General features: G+C 48.1%; 1 protein-coding gene across 1 annotated transcript in view; it reads right to left on the reverse strand.

The window, feature by feature from the left end:
• Positions 1 to 5,822, reverse strand: part of NPSR1 (neuropeptide S receptor 1) — a 62,417-nt gene extending 56,595 nt beyond the window's left edge. The window contains 1 exon segment of the mRNA XM_006757206.1: positions 5,560 to 5,822. Within this exon segment, the coding sequence (XP_006757269.1) occupies positions 5,560 to 5,703 (144 nt within the window). The 5' untranslated portion in view covers positions 5,704 to 5,822.
• Between the last annotated feature and the right edge of the window lie 9,088 nt (positions 5,823 to 14,910).

Below are 14,910 nucleotides of genomic sequence, written 5' to 3' on the forward strand. Positions count from 1 at the left end.
ACCTCCAGGGTTAGCACAACTGAGAGAGGAAGAGACGACACCTGCTGGATTTGGGGTTCAGGACGAGAAGGGGGTTGATGAATAGATACCAGGGAATGGCAGCCCCGGGGGTTTTCCCAGCTGTCTGGTGTGAGAGTTGTCCGACTATGATGGCCACATGGGTAGAGAAGGAACCAGAAGACAACCCATTTGGTTTTCTGCCGCCCAGAATCAGGAGTGAAGACGTGAAATTTCACATTCCCAGTAAGGGCACAACGATGTAGCCACGACTGAGACAGGGCAGGTAGGAGCTGTGACCATCTGTGTCCCTGGGGGGGAGAATGACAGGGATGCTGCAGGAGAAGGCAGTGCAAGCCTGGCCTGGGCCAGATGGGGACCCACACAAGGTGGGGACCGGGACGCCCACTTCTGAGGCCAGTGGCACTCTTCCTCTCAGCTGATGCCCATGTGCTCTGACCCCTCCCTCATCCCTGCCTCACACGGGCCCACGCTGCAGAGGCGCACCCCCTACAGCTTCCACGCCCCCCTAGAGTCAGACAACGGGGAACCCCCGCCCCACATACACACACTCACACACACACAGGCCGAAAAACTGTGTAACGACCGAGTGTGCTGTGGATTCACTAAGATTATGTGTCTTGCCACCAGATGCGTTAGTCATGCAAAGAGAAACATAGTTGATAAAGTTTTCCTTTCTCACGACTGGAGTGTACGACTTGGGAACCGCATGGCATCTTGTGGGGCCAGCCAGAACCTCTGCGCCTTTCTCTGTGACACGGAGCGAAAGTGGACAGGGTGGAGCTTGCCTAGCATAGAGGATTCGAAGGGGACTGTCAGGTCTGTGCAGCAGGGACAGGCAGTAAGAGCAGACCTTGAATAATGATTTCACTGAGCACGGCGAGTAGTAATTTCCTTATGAACAGCGGCAGGATTCAGCGGGAGAAACTCAGAATGAACTAATCAAAAGAGGGTAAAAGCGCATGATGTGCATGCAAGACCCCTGGTTATAACCGGCAGCGGGTACACGGGAAGCCAAGGGGACCAAGGGCTCCTGGGCTCCAGGCAGGCATCACTGACATCGTCCTGTGTCCAGCGCAGGAAGGGAGACAAGCAAGTCATGGAGCAGGGTTCCGGGAAGCAGGAAGTGGGCGGGAGGAGCTGAAGTGGCCGTCCCTGAAGGTGAAACCACTGGCACTCAGTAGGGAGAGTGAGTTCTTACAAATAAGTCGGAAAGTAAATACAATGACAACAAACAGCACAGTATCCTTAAGCTTCTTAAATCGAGCTCTTGCTGTAAGCCCAGTGTGAGATAATTGGTGCATGGCTTGAACTGGAATTTGCTTTGGTGACATTAATGGAGGAAGAACATGTTAGGAAAGTGCACAGTAGGACCACAGGCCCGGAGAACGAGCAAAGGAGGGGAAGGCACTGTGGCCAATCACTGTCAAGTGTTATGCCCAGATTTCAAGATCCCCAAAAGCCCACCAGGGAGCCAGCCGAGTCCGATGCAAAAGCAAAGAGTCTTTATTCAAGCTAGCTCGAGCTCCCCGTTCACCACACTCACCGACACAACAGCAAGCCAAGTGGCCGAGAGAGGGCTAGCCAGATGGGAAGAGGATTTTATAGGGGGGTGGAGTAAGGGCAGGAGAGGTGACTGTGGGGTCCTGCCGATTGGCCAGGCACAAGTCGGTGTCTCGTTACAGAGGATGTGGTCATATCTATGGCGTGCACTTCCCTTGATTATCATTGGTTAGTCTAGAGAAATCCTGGGTGTGGCCAGCAGAGGCTTGGGCTTCCGGGAAGAAGCCTTGCCGAGCACATGGTTCTGCCCAAGAATGGAGGACCCAGGGTAAGATGGAGGGCGTAGTCCTCGCCCTTTCATCAAGCACTGGGAGCCGTCATTTGCATATAAACAATAGTTGGACTAATTGTGTGCCCTCTGTAACTACTCACTAAAGGAGACCCATGAGAGATGGCAATCAGGTAATATCTGGAGATCCAGCAGCCTTGGTTCAGGCTTCTCCCCTCAGCTAAGAACTAGCCATAAAACTGAGCTCATTTGCATTATTTTATAACTTCGGCAATTTACTAACCACATCGAGTTTCCCTCCCAGTTGCTTTGAGTTAATTTTCTCATCATTAAGAATCAGAGATTTGGGAAGCACTGCTGGCGGGTCCCCGCAAAGTTAAAGGCTGTTATGAAGAGGCCACTATTTCATCTCTGTCTTCCTCTCTGACGGCTTTCTATTCAGGTCCCCGGTTTTCTTTCTCATGAGACAGGTCCCATCCTCCTTGCAAACGATTGGTGGATTTGTGAAGCCCAGATAATCCCTAACGCTGGGGTTTGGGGCTTGAGGAAGTGAGCTGGATGGGACCTTGAAAGTAGGAGAAACTGAAAGCTGGGAAGGGCCTGAGCGGAGGACCTTGAACCCAGGGCCACACAGTGTTAGTCACTTAAAGTTCACGAGCAGGGGTGGGGAACCTTTTTTCTGCCAAGGGCTCTTCGGATATTTATAACATCATTCATGGGCCATACAAAATGACCAGCTTACACATTAGCTGCTCTGCTTGGTCAAACATTTAGTGAACTCACCCCTAATGCCTTGACAGGGCCAGACCAAATGATTCTGTGGGATGGATGTTCCCCACCTCTGTGATAGAGGAAGAGGGTGGTGAGCTCACTCCTGACCCACTCCTGGAGTGGTGAGTAGTTAGAGCAGTGTGGGGAGCAGGGCAAGAACTTGGGGGTGGCGATGGGAAAGGGGAAAAGGCAAGGGCCAGTAAGAGCTTGACAGGGAAATCCTGTCTCCTGCCAAGAGAGCTGAGGGGTGCAGAGAATAACTAGAGTGCTTGGTAGGAGACTAAGTTAGAAGACCAGGCATGTAGCTGAGGCAAGACAGCTGAGTCTAGGAATGGCTGCAAGGCAGTGGGTACGGTTCCCCGGCTTACCCAGGGACCAGGGTCCCAGTCCATGATGCCACAACGAATTCCATACCCCATCCGCCAGAATCTATAATGTACTTTGGTCACGTTGGCTTAGAAATGGGATAAATATGCACGGAATGTGCCTGCAGAGAAGGCCCTCGGTGCGTCAGGCTGGCAGAGGCCAGGCAGGGCAGGGCTGACACGTGGAGTCATGTTTTACAGACCCCCACCGCCGTCATGGAGAAAGCAAGTTTTCTGCTGCCCAGCCTGACAACATGTAGGCAACTGACAGAAACAGAACCTCACACTTCATTTCTGCAGGAAATGTTCATTGTGTATTCCCAGGATACCACTGGAATTCAGAGGAGGAATAAGTCAAGGGGGGCTTCAGGGAGGAAGCAACCCAACAGGAGCCTTAAAGAGTGAGTAGAACTTAGATAAACAAAGATGAAGACGGAAAGCAATTCCAGATGGGAGGATCCCCCATGAACTGTGAGAATTAAATGAGATACTTCACAGAAGTCACTCAGAAGGAGTCCCGTCATCAAGGGAGCCCACAGCAAACGAGGTAGATGGGTATGGATGTTGTTATTCTGCTGATTATTTTTATTTTTATGACATGTTTCCTGCTTTTGGTAGAGGCAATGGGGTTTAACAGCACACGCGTGGAAGATAGTAAGCAAGCACAGTTCTGACTTCCTTCTTGAGACGCCTGTGTGATCAAAGCAACCCAGTGATCGAGGGTTTTTGGATTTCAATTGATCAGAACTCTTTCTGCATCAGCTGTGCCTCCAAACTGCTCATGCTCCACGGGAGTCACGGGAGAAAGTTACGCTGAGCTGGGTTTCCAGAAACACCACCTCGGACCGCGTCGAACTGAAAATCACTGCCTTTAGTCAGCGCCTGCCTCTCTCAGAAGCTGACGTGGAACGTGGTAAGCCCTGGGCCTGCTCTCTCTCTGCTCTCCCCTCCTCCGGTAGTCTAGCTGTGTGAGCGCAAACATGTCAATAGGAATGAGACAAAAACCGGGAGATTCCTATTAGCGCTCAGGGACGAGGCTGCACAAACACTGGCGGAGAGCGAGCAGTGATGTTTGTCCTTGTCGCCAACACACCCCTCCGGGAGCTGTGTTTACTCACCTGGCACGTGGGCTTTCAGCCAAGCGTGATTGTGAGGGAGAAAGGTCACTCTGCGGTCCCACTTACTGATGCATTCCCTGGTGGATTCTTGTAGGAGCCCTGATCAACCCTGCAACCTTGGCCTACAGGACGACGCTAACCGCTGAGCACCCGGCCAGGGCCGGTGAGGGCACTGATTACCTGTCTCAGAATGGCCGCCTCACTGCTATTATCCCTTTTGCAAAGGCCAGTCTCGCTCCGCTGTTGGCTGTCACGCTCTGTAACTATCAAAGCGGCGGTGGAGGCGGCGTCTGAAGCAGCCCTGGGCTTCCCGGGGCACAGCGCCCGCCTCTCCAGCAGCAGCTCTGGGTCAGCGCAGATTTCAAGGAGGGAGGGGCCTGCTCGGTCCTCGGTCACTGGCAACACAGCCTGTTTCAGGGAGCTTTGCTTTCTGTTGTGGAGCCGGGCAGCCGGCTGTGCGTGCACCTGCTCTACGGGGTGGTTGCAGGGCCTGGGCCCGGGCAGCCTGCCTCGGTGGCTGATCGGCTCTGCTGTGCCTGGCAGCACGGTCCCCGAGGAGCGGGGCTGGCTCTATTATTCTGAGGGTCGGCGCAGAAGCAAAGCTCCCGGGGGAGAGGGGGATGCTCCAGTCATGCTGCCTGGTTGTGTAAAAACCACCTCATTTCTAGAGCACCAAGGGGGTTTTCTAATAAACTGCTGAACTTTTCGTGGGGTATTTTCCTTTGGGGCACAAAGGACCAGTTTGAGGCACGGGAATTAGTGTAGTGGCCGAACGCGCCAACGGGCAGCAGGTGAAAAAACCTGACACCCAGGCATCCTGCCCAGGAAGCAGGAGACGGGTTTTCCAGCCGCCCCAGGGCGGCCCGGACCACGGCGTGTTGTCGAAGAGGGACGAGGGGACCTTCATGAGAATCATGTCCTCCACGGCCCCTGTGTACTTTCAAGAGGAAGCTCACCAAACTCGCATTCCTTTGCTCGTTCTGAGGACACCTGTTGCTGAGTCCCAGCACCCGCTGCAGGCAGGCATCTATTCTTCCTGCTGCTCAGGGCAAAGGCTCAGTCAAGTGCGCGCCTGCCTTCCCTCCTGCACTTCCTGTCCTGGGGGAAGGTGTGGTCACCCCTCTGCAGTTCCCAGCAAAACACTCAGGGCACCGACCCTTACAAGACACACATTTCAAGCACAACTAAAGGATTCATTAAACGGACTTTCCCCCGAGGAAAGGAGAGAAACTTTTAAAAATCACCCACTCAAATCCCGCATTTTCAGCAGCAGCAGGGAAAAGAAAGAGCCCTATTCATCAAAAACAACAATACAGGTCTTCGAAGCGTCTATAGAAACTGTGGCTGTAGCTCATCAGTTTGGTATCTCTCATTCTTTTAAGTAAAGGGAAGAAACTGCCCCCCTCACAACACTGGCCATTTCCACGGGGGTCCCCTGAACTCCGCTTGTCCCTTCTTCACCATCAGCGTGGAGGGTGGAGGGCAGGACACTCACCTTGAAGGAGGAGTAGAAGGAGCCCCACTCCTCCTCTTCCATCACTTCCGTGGGAGTTGTGGGGAAGCAGACGACCGTGTGAGAATCCGGGGTCTGCGGGGTCCCGCTGGAGTTGGGGCTGCCCTCTGTGAGGTTGGCTGGCATGGCTGGGGGGCCCAGAGCCAAGGAAGAGAGTCCAGGTCCTCCTGAGAGCCGGCAGCAGCCGCACCTCCGCGGCCTCCCAGGCTCTGGCGGGAGCTGCGCTGAGCAGAGGCGCAGAGCCCTCCGAGCCCTCATTGAAGAGCTGGCTGACGGCAGGGCGTATCCACGTGCTGCTCTCTCAGCAGCCACGATCAGGGAGGGAGCTGCCAGCCTCAGCTCCTACAGCCCACCCAGGGCCAGGCCCGGACCCTGGAAGGCTCCCGGGACAGGCCTCCCTGCCCAGGTGTGCTTTCCTCCCAGAAGGGACCCCTCCCCCACACCCTTTTGCAACAATTTTAGCCACAGAGGAAGTTAGACTGATCACAGGTTGATTAATTCAGATCAGGTTTTCCCTTCTGAAATCCAACCGTAATTATGCATTTGCTTCAGCTGAGGTTGCCTCCTGACTTACAATCGTCACCCAGCCATTCCCTCCGTAGCCTGCACGTCATTCCAGTAAACAAGCGCACGTTTGTCTCTCACGCCCACCCTTCCCCCGCCCCGGCTTGCACAGGGCAGCTCTCTGGAAAGCCTGGGTCTGTGTTTGTCAACAAGCCACCTCCCTCGGGATGACTGGGATTGGAGCCTGGGAAGTCCTCTCAACGCCTCAGCGTTCTTTCATTGATATGCAACCACTCTGTGTGGTAGGCAGCACGTGCGTCTGTATGTTGTCATTTTACACCAGGAAAGTCTGAGAGGTGGAGTGACTTGTCCATGACCCCACAGCTGGGGATGGAAATGAGATGCTAGCCCCTGTCTTCCAAAATTCCTGGACAGGGATGCTTTTACTATAACACACACTGAGTTGCACCAAATCCTGGCTGAAAGTTACCCTGAGTAAGGGTGGCAGGCCAGCTGGGAAACAATAGGACATATGACAGCAACCAAGCATCATCCTGGCCACTTACACAGAAAACATGCAGTGAGCCAAATGCCCACAACCAGGGGCTAATGCCACCCGGTAAGAGGGGCAGGCACGATGATCGTTAGAGACTGTAGCCCTCATGAGGGCACTGGGGAAGCTTTAGCATAACCCAGGAGCCCAGGACGAATATGGTATGTTAGAGTTAAGATGTTAAGTCTACAATGAAGGGGCAGCAAAGAGGAGGAAGTTGTGCAGCAAACGTGTGAGCTGTAGGCTCTTAAGGGAAAGGGTCAAAGCAGCAGATAGCGAAATGAGCAAAAAATAGTCCCACTGGCAAATGAATGTGAAAAGGTGCCTAATAATATTACAAATTGAGGGAAAGCAACTTAAAACAATAGGGCAGAATTCCCACCTATCCGTGTAGCAAAACAAGGGTGTGACCCCACCGAGGTTGACAAGGATGACAAGAAATGGGCACACTTTTTCAATTCTGGTGTGAGAGTTAGTTCCATGGTCCCTTTGCAGAGCAACTTGGCAGGATTGGTAAAGATGAAATTACCTGTTCTATAGGAATGCATCATTCCATTCTCAATGATGGTAATTCCCATCTCTTTACCTGGGTCACTTATGTACAATTTAGAAAGATGCATTGTACCACACGCTGAAAATGTGAGTGCTTTTTTTGTAGATATGATTTACTTCAATACAAATTTGTAAACAAAATCTGTGAGTCACTTCTGGGAGAGGACAGACGCTGGTTAAGTCATTTTGTGATAAGGGTGGAGAGAGAGGACCTTGTAGATGGCATAGACGGGGAATAGGTGGAAAGAGAGCTTTCTGAATGTGTGGTTTTCTTCCAACCTATGGTCCAGATGGTCACTTCTTGACGTGTGGCTGCCCAGGAGAAACATGTATGTCTATGTACAAGGAGACACACAGATATTTGCCTTTGTAACCTTCATTGGTTCAGAAACAAATCAGAAGCAACTCAAATATTTATGGTGACAGTATCAACAAAACGCTCCTAGCTGGAAACTGCCCACATGGCCATCAGTAGTAGGCTGGATGAAGACATTTCCATGTGGTCACACAATGAAATAGTGTGAGAAGAATGATCTTCAGCAAAATAACATGATAGCTAAAACTCATAAATGTAATATTAAATAAAATAATCCATATTTTTCATTGATATAAAGTATCACTATATATGTGTGTGTATATATATATATGTATATACACACAAACAATAAAGCCTAGGTGACCTTCGTGTGTGATGTTGTCACAAGATGGCTGCCACAAGATGACCGCCACAAGATGGACATGTGCACAGCAGAGGAGGGGCCCGGTGGCCTCTCCACACGGTGAGACCTGGGGGTCCTGTGGCTCTGTGCAATGTGGAGGAAGCCGTTCCTGGTGTCTCACAGCCTTGCGTGGAGGAGGCCGGGCGCAGCAGGGGAGGGCAGTTGTGGGTGGTCAGGCCAGCAGGGGAGGGCAGTTTGGGGCAATCAGGCCAGCAGGGGAGGGCAGTTGGGGGCGATCAGGCCAGCAGGGTAGGGAAGTTGGTGGGGGGCGGACCAGGCAGGCAGGGAAGCAGTTAGGCATCAATCTGATCGTGTGTCCCTGAGGATGTTTCTGGGTGAGGATGTTTCTGGGTGAGATCTATCATCTATCTAACTATCATCTATCCATCCATCCAGCCATCCAGCCATCCATCCATCCTATTGGTTATGTTTCTCTGGAGAACCGCAAATAATGCATGTGACATCTAGCTCCTCATCTGAATTCATCCCTAGAAATTCCACAAAAATGAGAGGGGCATTGATGTATCACAGGACATAGAATGAAGCCATGAGAGATGCCGGGAAGACAGTGTGCTGGTGAGGACATGTAGGAGGAGGCCTGTCATACACGGGGCCGGGATGTCAGTTGGCACGCGTGCTTTGGAGAATGTCTTGGCAGCATGACCTAAGGCTGAGCATATGCATATTCTACGGTACAGCAGCTTCGCTGCCAGATGAACAGAGCACTTCTGCTTGGAAATGCCCCCGCTGGACACTCTGAAGTGCTCATTCACGGTGAAGCAGGTAAAGAGTGCGTGGCATGTCCACATGATGCAAAACATACACTGATGAGGACGAATGGTCTGTAGAAATCTCACAGTTATAAATTTTGAATGATAAAAGAGTTAGACACAGAAGAATGTGTGGTGTTTGATTTCATTTATATAAAATGAAAGCTAAGAAACCCTTAGGTGAGTAGTAGTGCCTGGAATGGGCTTACACTTTACTGTTACTTGTGTAGGTTTTGCTTGTCTGTTCTGTTTTCACACTTGCTAACGTCGTTCACTTCAAGGTCTCTGATCTCTGCGTTCCCTCTAGAAACTGGGGCTCTCAGAGTCCTGCGTAGGACAGGCTACTGCTCCCAGGTCCAGCCTTCTTGTCTTGTCCGTGCCTAGAATACCCTGCTGTGCTTCCAGAGAACACTGGTGCTGGGGTCTCAGCCCCAAAGGTTCGGACTAGGGTCTGCTGGGAGGCAGCCTGGCCACTGGGAGTTTTTGAAGCTCCCCAGGTGATTCTAATGAACATCCGGGGACGAGAACCCCTGTCCTGGAGAACAGCAGTCTCGAGGTCACTATTCCCAGGCTGCCATGTCTGCTGCCTGCTTGCGGACTTCCTTCTGGGGCCACTGCCAGCCCCGAGGGCTGCTTCTGGCCCTCCAGGACCCACTGGGCGCCCCACATCATCCTGGGCCTTCCTTTCTCAGGACCCAGTTTGAGTCACTGGGCATGCGTAGTCTCAGCAAGCAGAGTGGGAGGGAACTTTCCGATTTCTTTATTTTGAGGCCAATAGGCTTGCTGCTCTCTCTCAGCATCAGGACGCCGTAGTTAACCTCGGGTTTGGAGACTTCCAGACAACCCATTGGATCACCTTTCAGGATGCTGCCTTCCTCAAACACCATCCATCTGCCAGAGCCTGGAGGGAGGCTTCCAGGTAAGGGAGGGAGTGTGGGTGACGAGGGCCCAGCACTCGTCGGACAGGCTCTGCTCTTGGGATGGTTCTAGAGTTCATTCTGCCTTCCTGGCCTGGGGGATGGGGGGGCGGGGGGCATGATGGCAGAATGAATGCCTGCCCATTACTGTCAAAGCCCTCCCTCCCCTTCTCAGAGTGATGACTGTGTTAGGAACATGCGTCGATTGTTCTGGGCTCTTCCTTGAGTCTCAAAATTCCTGATGGGCAGGCGCTTCCCCTTTTCTTGGTGTTGGGAACAGCTCACTGCAACGAGCCATGGTTCCCCATGTGGCTCGGATCAGACTCATGGATGCCCCTCCCCCTGCTGTGCCAGTGCCTTTCCTCCCCTCGCGATGATTCTTCCAAACGGCCCAGAGGCCCAAGTGCTTTGTAGACACCGCCACCCTGTTCACAGATTCCTGTTGTACTGAACTGAAAAATGGTGGTGGTTGTAAAAAAACACCTACTTAAGCAGGTGCTGTGAGGAATGGATGATGGTGGGGGGTTTGGTGAGAACAGACAGACATGTTCCGGGTTAAAGCACAAAAGCACAGGTGGCTCCGGCTGCTGAGTGTGGCTCATCTCTGTGTGAGTCGCCAAGAGAATTCACATGCTCAGATCAGAGGAGGCACAGATCGTAGTTGTTTTGAAGTTCAAGTGTAGGTTTGGTGCTTTGGATACCTTTGAACGAAGCACGCCACGTGGAGAATGGTGAGGGAGGGTGGGTTTAGGACACAGGAAGCCAAACTTCTCTGGGCGATTTGCCCTTCAGACCCCAGGCGTCGCCACTGCCTGTAGGGATGAACTCTCAGGTGGTAATCGACACTCCACCCATGAGTTCTCGCTCAAAGGAACCAGCTGGCAGCCTAGGCTCCTGCTAGCCGTCGCGTCTCCCGTGGTGCCTGAGTCAGATACATCGCAGCTGCTGCACCTGGACTGCTCTGTGTCGCTTTGAGAATCAATGTAGATATGGGTTGGTTAGAGGAGCGTTAATTATGCAGGTGGAAGTAGAAAGGGATATGGGAGAGAGGGAAGGGGTGCTCGACAGCAGTCACTGCATTTAATTCCCAGAATATTCGTTTAAAGTGGAAGCAGGATTCCCTGTGTTAAAGGTGCCGAGAGCTGTTGGTAAAGGAGAACTTCTCAATTAGAGAAACACAATTAGAAACAATCATTGACTTCCACGCCCGTTAACTTTCCGTGGTCCCTTTATTGTTGCCCTGCTTTCTGATGTGGTGGGAGGACACTAAATCATTAGTGTGAAATAACAGTAGCCTGTGAGAGAACACGGCTTCGAAGGCAGAGAGAAATCCTTGGAACCCTGGAGAAAAGCTAAGTGCAGTATTACATCTGGTAATTGCTTGCTCTACTAGGTACAAGGGGTTACACGTGTTTCGGTGATATATGAGGTATATTCCCGAAAGAAATGAAATTCAGTGTTCCATTTTAGAGAGGACACAAGAAGAAATATGATTTAGTGGTCTGTGCTTTTAGAATTGCATTGTTCCAATTTTAACAGTAAAACTTGCCTACTCTAAGTAACCACCTGAACATGCAAAGACAGAAGTTATATTAACTGCTAACTTACTCCTCAGTCCCCGGATGAGATAGTTTATGTACTCGGTTTTGCATTCTGTTTTTTAAGTTCATATATTGTAGGTTTTTACATCAAGAAATAGAATGGCTATTTCTCGTGTCTCTCTATAATGCTCTTAGGTAATGTTGCCACGCTTTATTCAATCATCCCCATATAACTGAGATTTAAGTTGTCTGGTTTTTCAAACACCAAGCATTGAACGTTCATCTCTGAGCACTGATCTGGTCATTTCCTCAAAAGATTTTCTTAAGGAAGGTATGGTTGCTGCTGCTGTTGCTTATCTATTCCTTTTTTTCCCTTGTCTTAGTTTTGCTGTCCTTTATATGACCTCTTAGATTAAATGCTTAATGTGTACTTCCATTTGTTCATGGTTAAGGCAGAAAACCATCCTCTGAATATATTTTTAGCAATGTCATTTAGATTCTGATACATAGTATTCTTTTTTTCATTATGTCCTTCAATATATTGTAATGTGTGTTTTGATTTCTTCTTGGACCAAAGAAGTACTTGTGGATGGTTTCCAAATGTTGATATTTGTGTTCAATCCAATGCAATTTCATATTTGTATTTATTTCTTGAATTATGTTTTGAAGTCAAGATCTGTATTTTGAAATATTTTTAAAATTTTCATATAATTTTTTTTAGAAAACCATGGAATTCCCTTTACAAGATGATTAATCACACACACAAATGCTTTCAGATGCCAAGGTGTCAGGCACCGTTATTAATTTTACTGTAGTCTATAGAACCTCAATTTCCTCACCTACCAGTTGTTGTCCACATGCTTTTTTCAAAGACTCAGACAAGTTTGTTTATGTTTCATATTATCATTGGAATCCTATAAGTTTCGCCTTGTATTTCCTACAGGGACTCAGATCTTTTTAAAGGAGCTTACCTAGAAACCCCCTCCAGTACCTTCCACTTCTGTTTTCTGTTTCATTGGCTATATGGCCTCTCCTATTGAATGACATTGGAGTCAATAAAATAGAAGGTTTCATCATCATCATCACCATCATCATCATCATTGATAAATAGGGAGTAAATTGGAAAATTTCAGGAGAAAGTGGGAGTCATGGGTGAGCCTCATTTCTCAGCTCCATAGTTTTCTTTAGAAAATTAAAAAATAGAGGAATTGATGTATAACACAAATCAGGACATATAAGGAGTTCTATGGAAAGTAAGACAGGCAAGACTTGAAAGAAAGAAACCAACTGACCTAAAAGGATATTTATCCATATTTGATTATCCACATCAGTTAAATCTCCAAGTAAAAAAATATATATATTTTGTGAAACAAAAGATGGAATGTGTTTTAATAATAACACATGTCAAACATTTGAGCTGCTTAGAACATTTTGCAGAGCTACAAATTATTAAACATAGAACACAATCATATATCTGTTGTAGTTAAATACCATATGTTACTTGGATAAGAATTCAATAATCTCATTGTCTTTTAGTTATTTACTCTAATGGAACTCCTCACTCCCCATTTTTTTATCTATTTAATGGGACTTTAATTGTTAACCATGTGTGACCATTCTCTAGATCCATATTGCCTCAATTTTCTCCTTACAATAAAAAAGATTTTTTGGAAGAGAAGTCAAATGGTACATATATACTTAGCACCTATTTTAAGACATTTAGGAATTGGAAGGGCAACATATGCTCTCAGAATCCTATTGGAACATAGAGTCCACTTTATCTTGCATTTGTAGTCTGGTGTCTAGGATCCTTCCTGGAACAGAGAAGGCGGGGAGGGAGCAGGGTGGAGCTTTCACACACATGGAAATACTTCTGGTCATACATTCACTATGCTAACACATAAATAGAAGATACGAATAGAAAGATTTCTTTTTCCAATTCATAATTCCAGTGTTTTGGGATTCTCAGGACTGAGCCAGATGGCAGAAGAATTCTCTAATCAGGTCTAGAACTGAAAAGGAAAAGAGAACATAACTACATTTTGGAGATAGACTAGTCACTTTGTTTCTGAGAAGTTTGTATGCCAAGAAAACTTCAACAGGGAAATAATTTACGTCTTTTAAAAGGAACAATTGTAGTTGTGTTTTCTTTGTCTATATAAGACTTTTTGAAATGGAAACAATGCCTCATCAAAGCTTTAAATACACAGCCAGGAAGATGACCAGGCCACAGACATGTAAATTCTGTTAGAATAGCGATTGTGATAACAGCTTCACAAAGTGCCTTATTATGAACATCATCAGCGTCCTGGCTTCAGGACTAAGACGTGCTTCACATGGAAATCCACGACCGGATGGGAGATGTCTGTTAAGAGACTCACACAGAGCTGAGTAAAGAGAGGCGGCTCCTGGATGGAGCTAACTTGGACCTTCCTTTCGCTTCTTCCTGTCTGCTTAGATGTTTGCAATAATTCCCGCACTATCTTTCCGCGTCTTCGAGCCCATGCTCTGATCACTGTCCTTCCATTTTTATCTCTACCCAACAGAGGGAGTGACACATAATAACCATCTCCTTTATCCAATTGGATATTTTTATGGTGATCTTAGAGTTAGGAGGCAAAACAGGATGTCAACCGACTGTCCTATTAGGAGAAGACAAATAGTTGTGTTAGGTACAGTTTAATATGTGTAGAATATTTAGGATAAGGGTGGACTCTGATTATGAAGAAAATGAAGAAATTCTTTCACCAATTAATTTCATGTTTAGAGGGGTCATCCCGGTACCAGTCAGGCAGCACCCCCTCCTCACCTGTAATCCCGGGATAACAGTGTTTCCCCTTCACTATCATTGGGAAGATTGCCTTTGATAATCAATGGAAGGTGGGGTGCCCAGTAGGCTTTGTATCCATGTGGTCTCCACTGAAAACATTCTATTGATGTTTTCTCAACTCTAAGACTCTGTTTCTGTTTATTACCTCTACCCTCGTAGATGAATATAGGAGTTCCTGGGCTATTTTCTTCAAGGATTTTTTTCCTAACGTAAGCATTTATTTTTCTTATAAATATTTACCTTGCTTTCCCTGCCACTAATTCATAAATTGATTTCCAAATTTATCTTAAAGAGTTTTCATTTGTGCTATGATTTGCATAGGATGTGCTCACTTAGCTCCTTCTTAATGAAACGGAAATGGACCTCAGAGTTCTAAGGACATCAGAGACATAACAGAAGGGAAATAATGAATGCATCCAAATTAACTTTCAAAACAATTTCCCACATAGCAGGTTTTCCCCAGCTATACCTTTTCACTCTTTGGGGATAGATACTATTTTGGAAATTTTTGTCTTAGAGCATTTTTCTCTGTTGCCTTTCTCTCTTCCCCGAGGAGCAAGCAACCTCATTGAGAGTTGCCTACTTTAATTCTTAGAAATAGAGGGGAAATTTGGAGTCTCAGTAGCAGAGACGGACAGCAGGGAGGGTGATTGGAATGCTTATCAGTCAGCCTCTCTCTTACTTGACAAGTTAGGTTAGGACAGGCAGGGTGGCCTAGTTTCCATTATTTGGATACAAAAGACAGGAACCTGGAGTTAAGATATTGGGCTAAGATGGCGACACTGCTGGCTCATGGGTGGCAGTGTGGCACATGCTCTAATAACAAAAATTATATCGCTAATAAACAATAATAATGCTTATTCCATGCGTTCAGCATTGTAGGTATTGTGCTCAGCACTTCTTGTGGGATTGTGTCATTTAAACATTACTCGGCCTTCGAAGGAGTC

Source organism: Myotis davidii, unplaced genomic scaffold, assembly GCF_000327345.1.
Source record: "Myotis davidii unplaced genomic scaffold, ASM32734v1 scaffold573, whole genome shotgun sequence".
In the NCBI taxonomy this organism is placed as follows: domain Eukaryota; kingdom Metazoa; phylum Chordata; class Mammalia; order Chiroptera; family Vespertilionidae; genus Myotis; species Myotis davidii.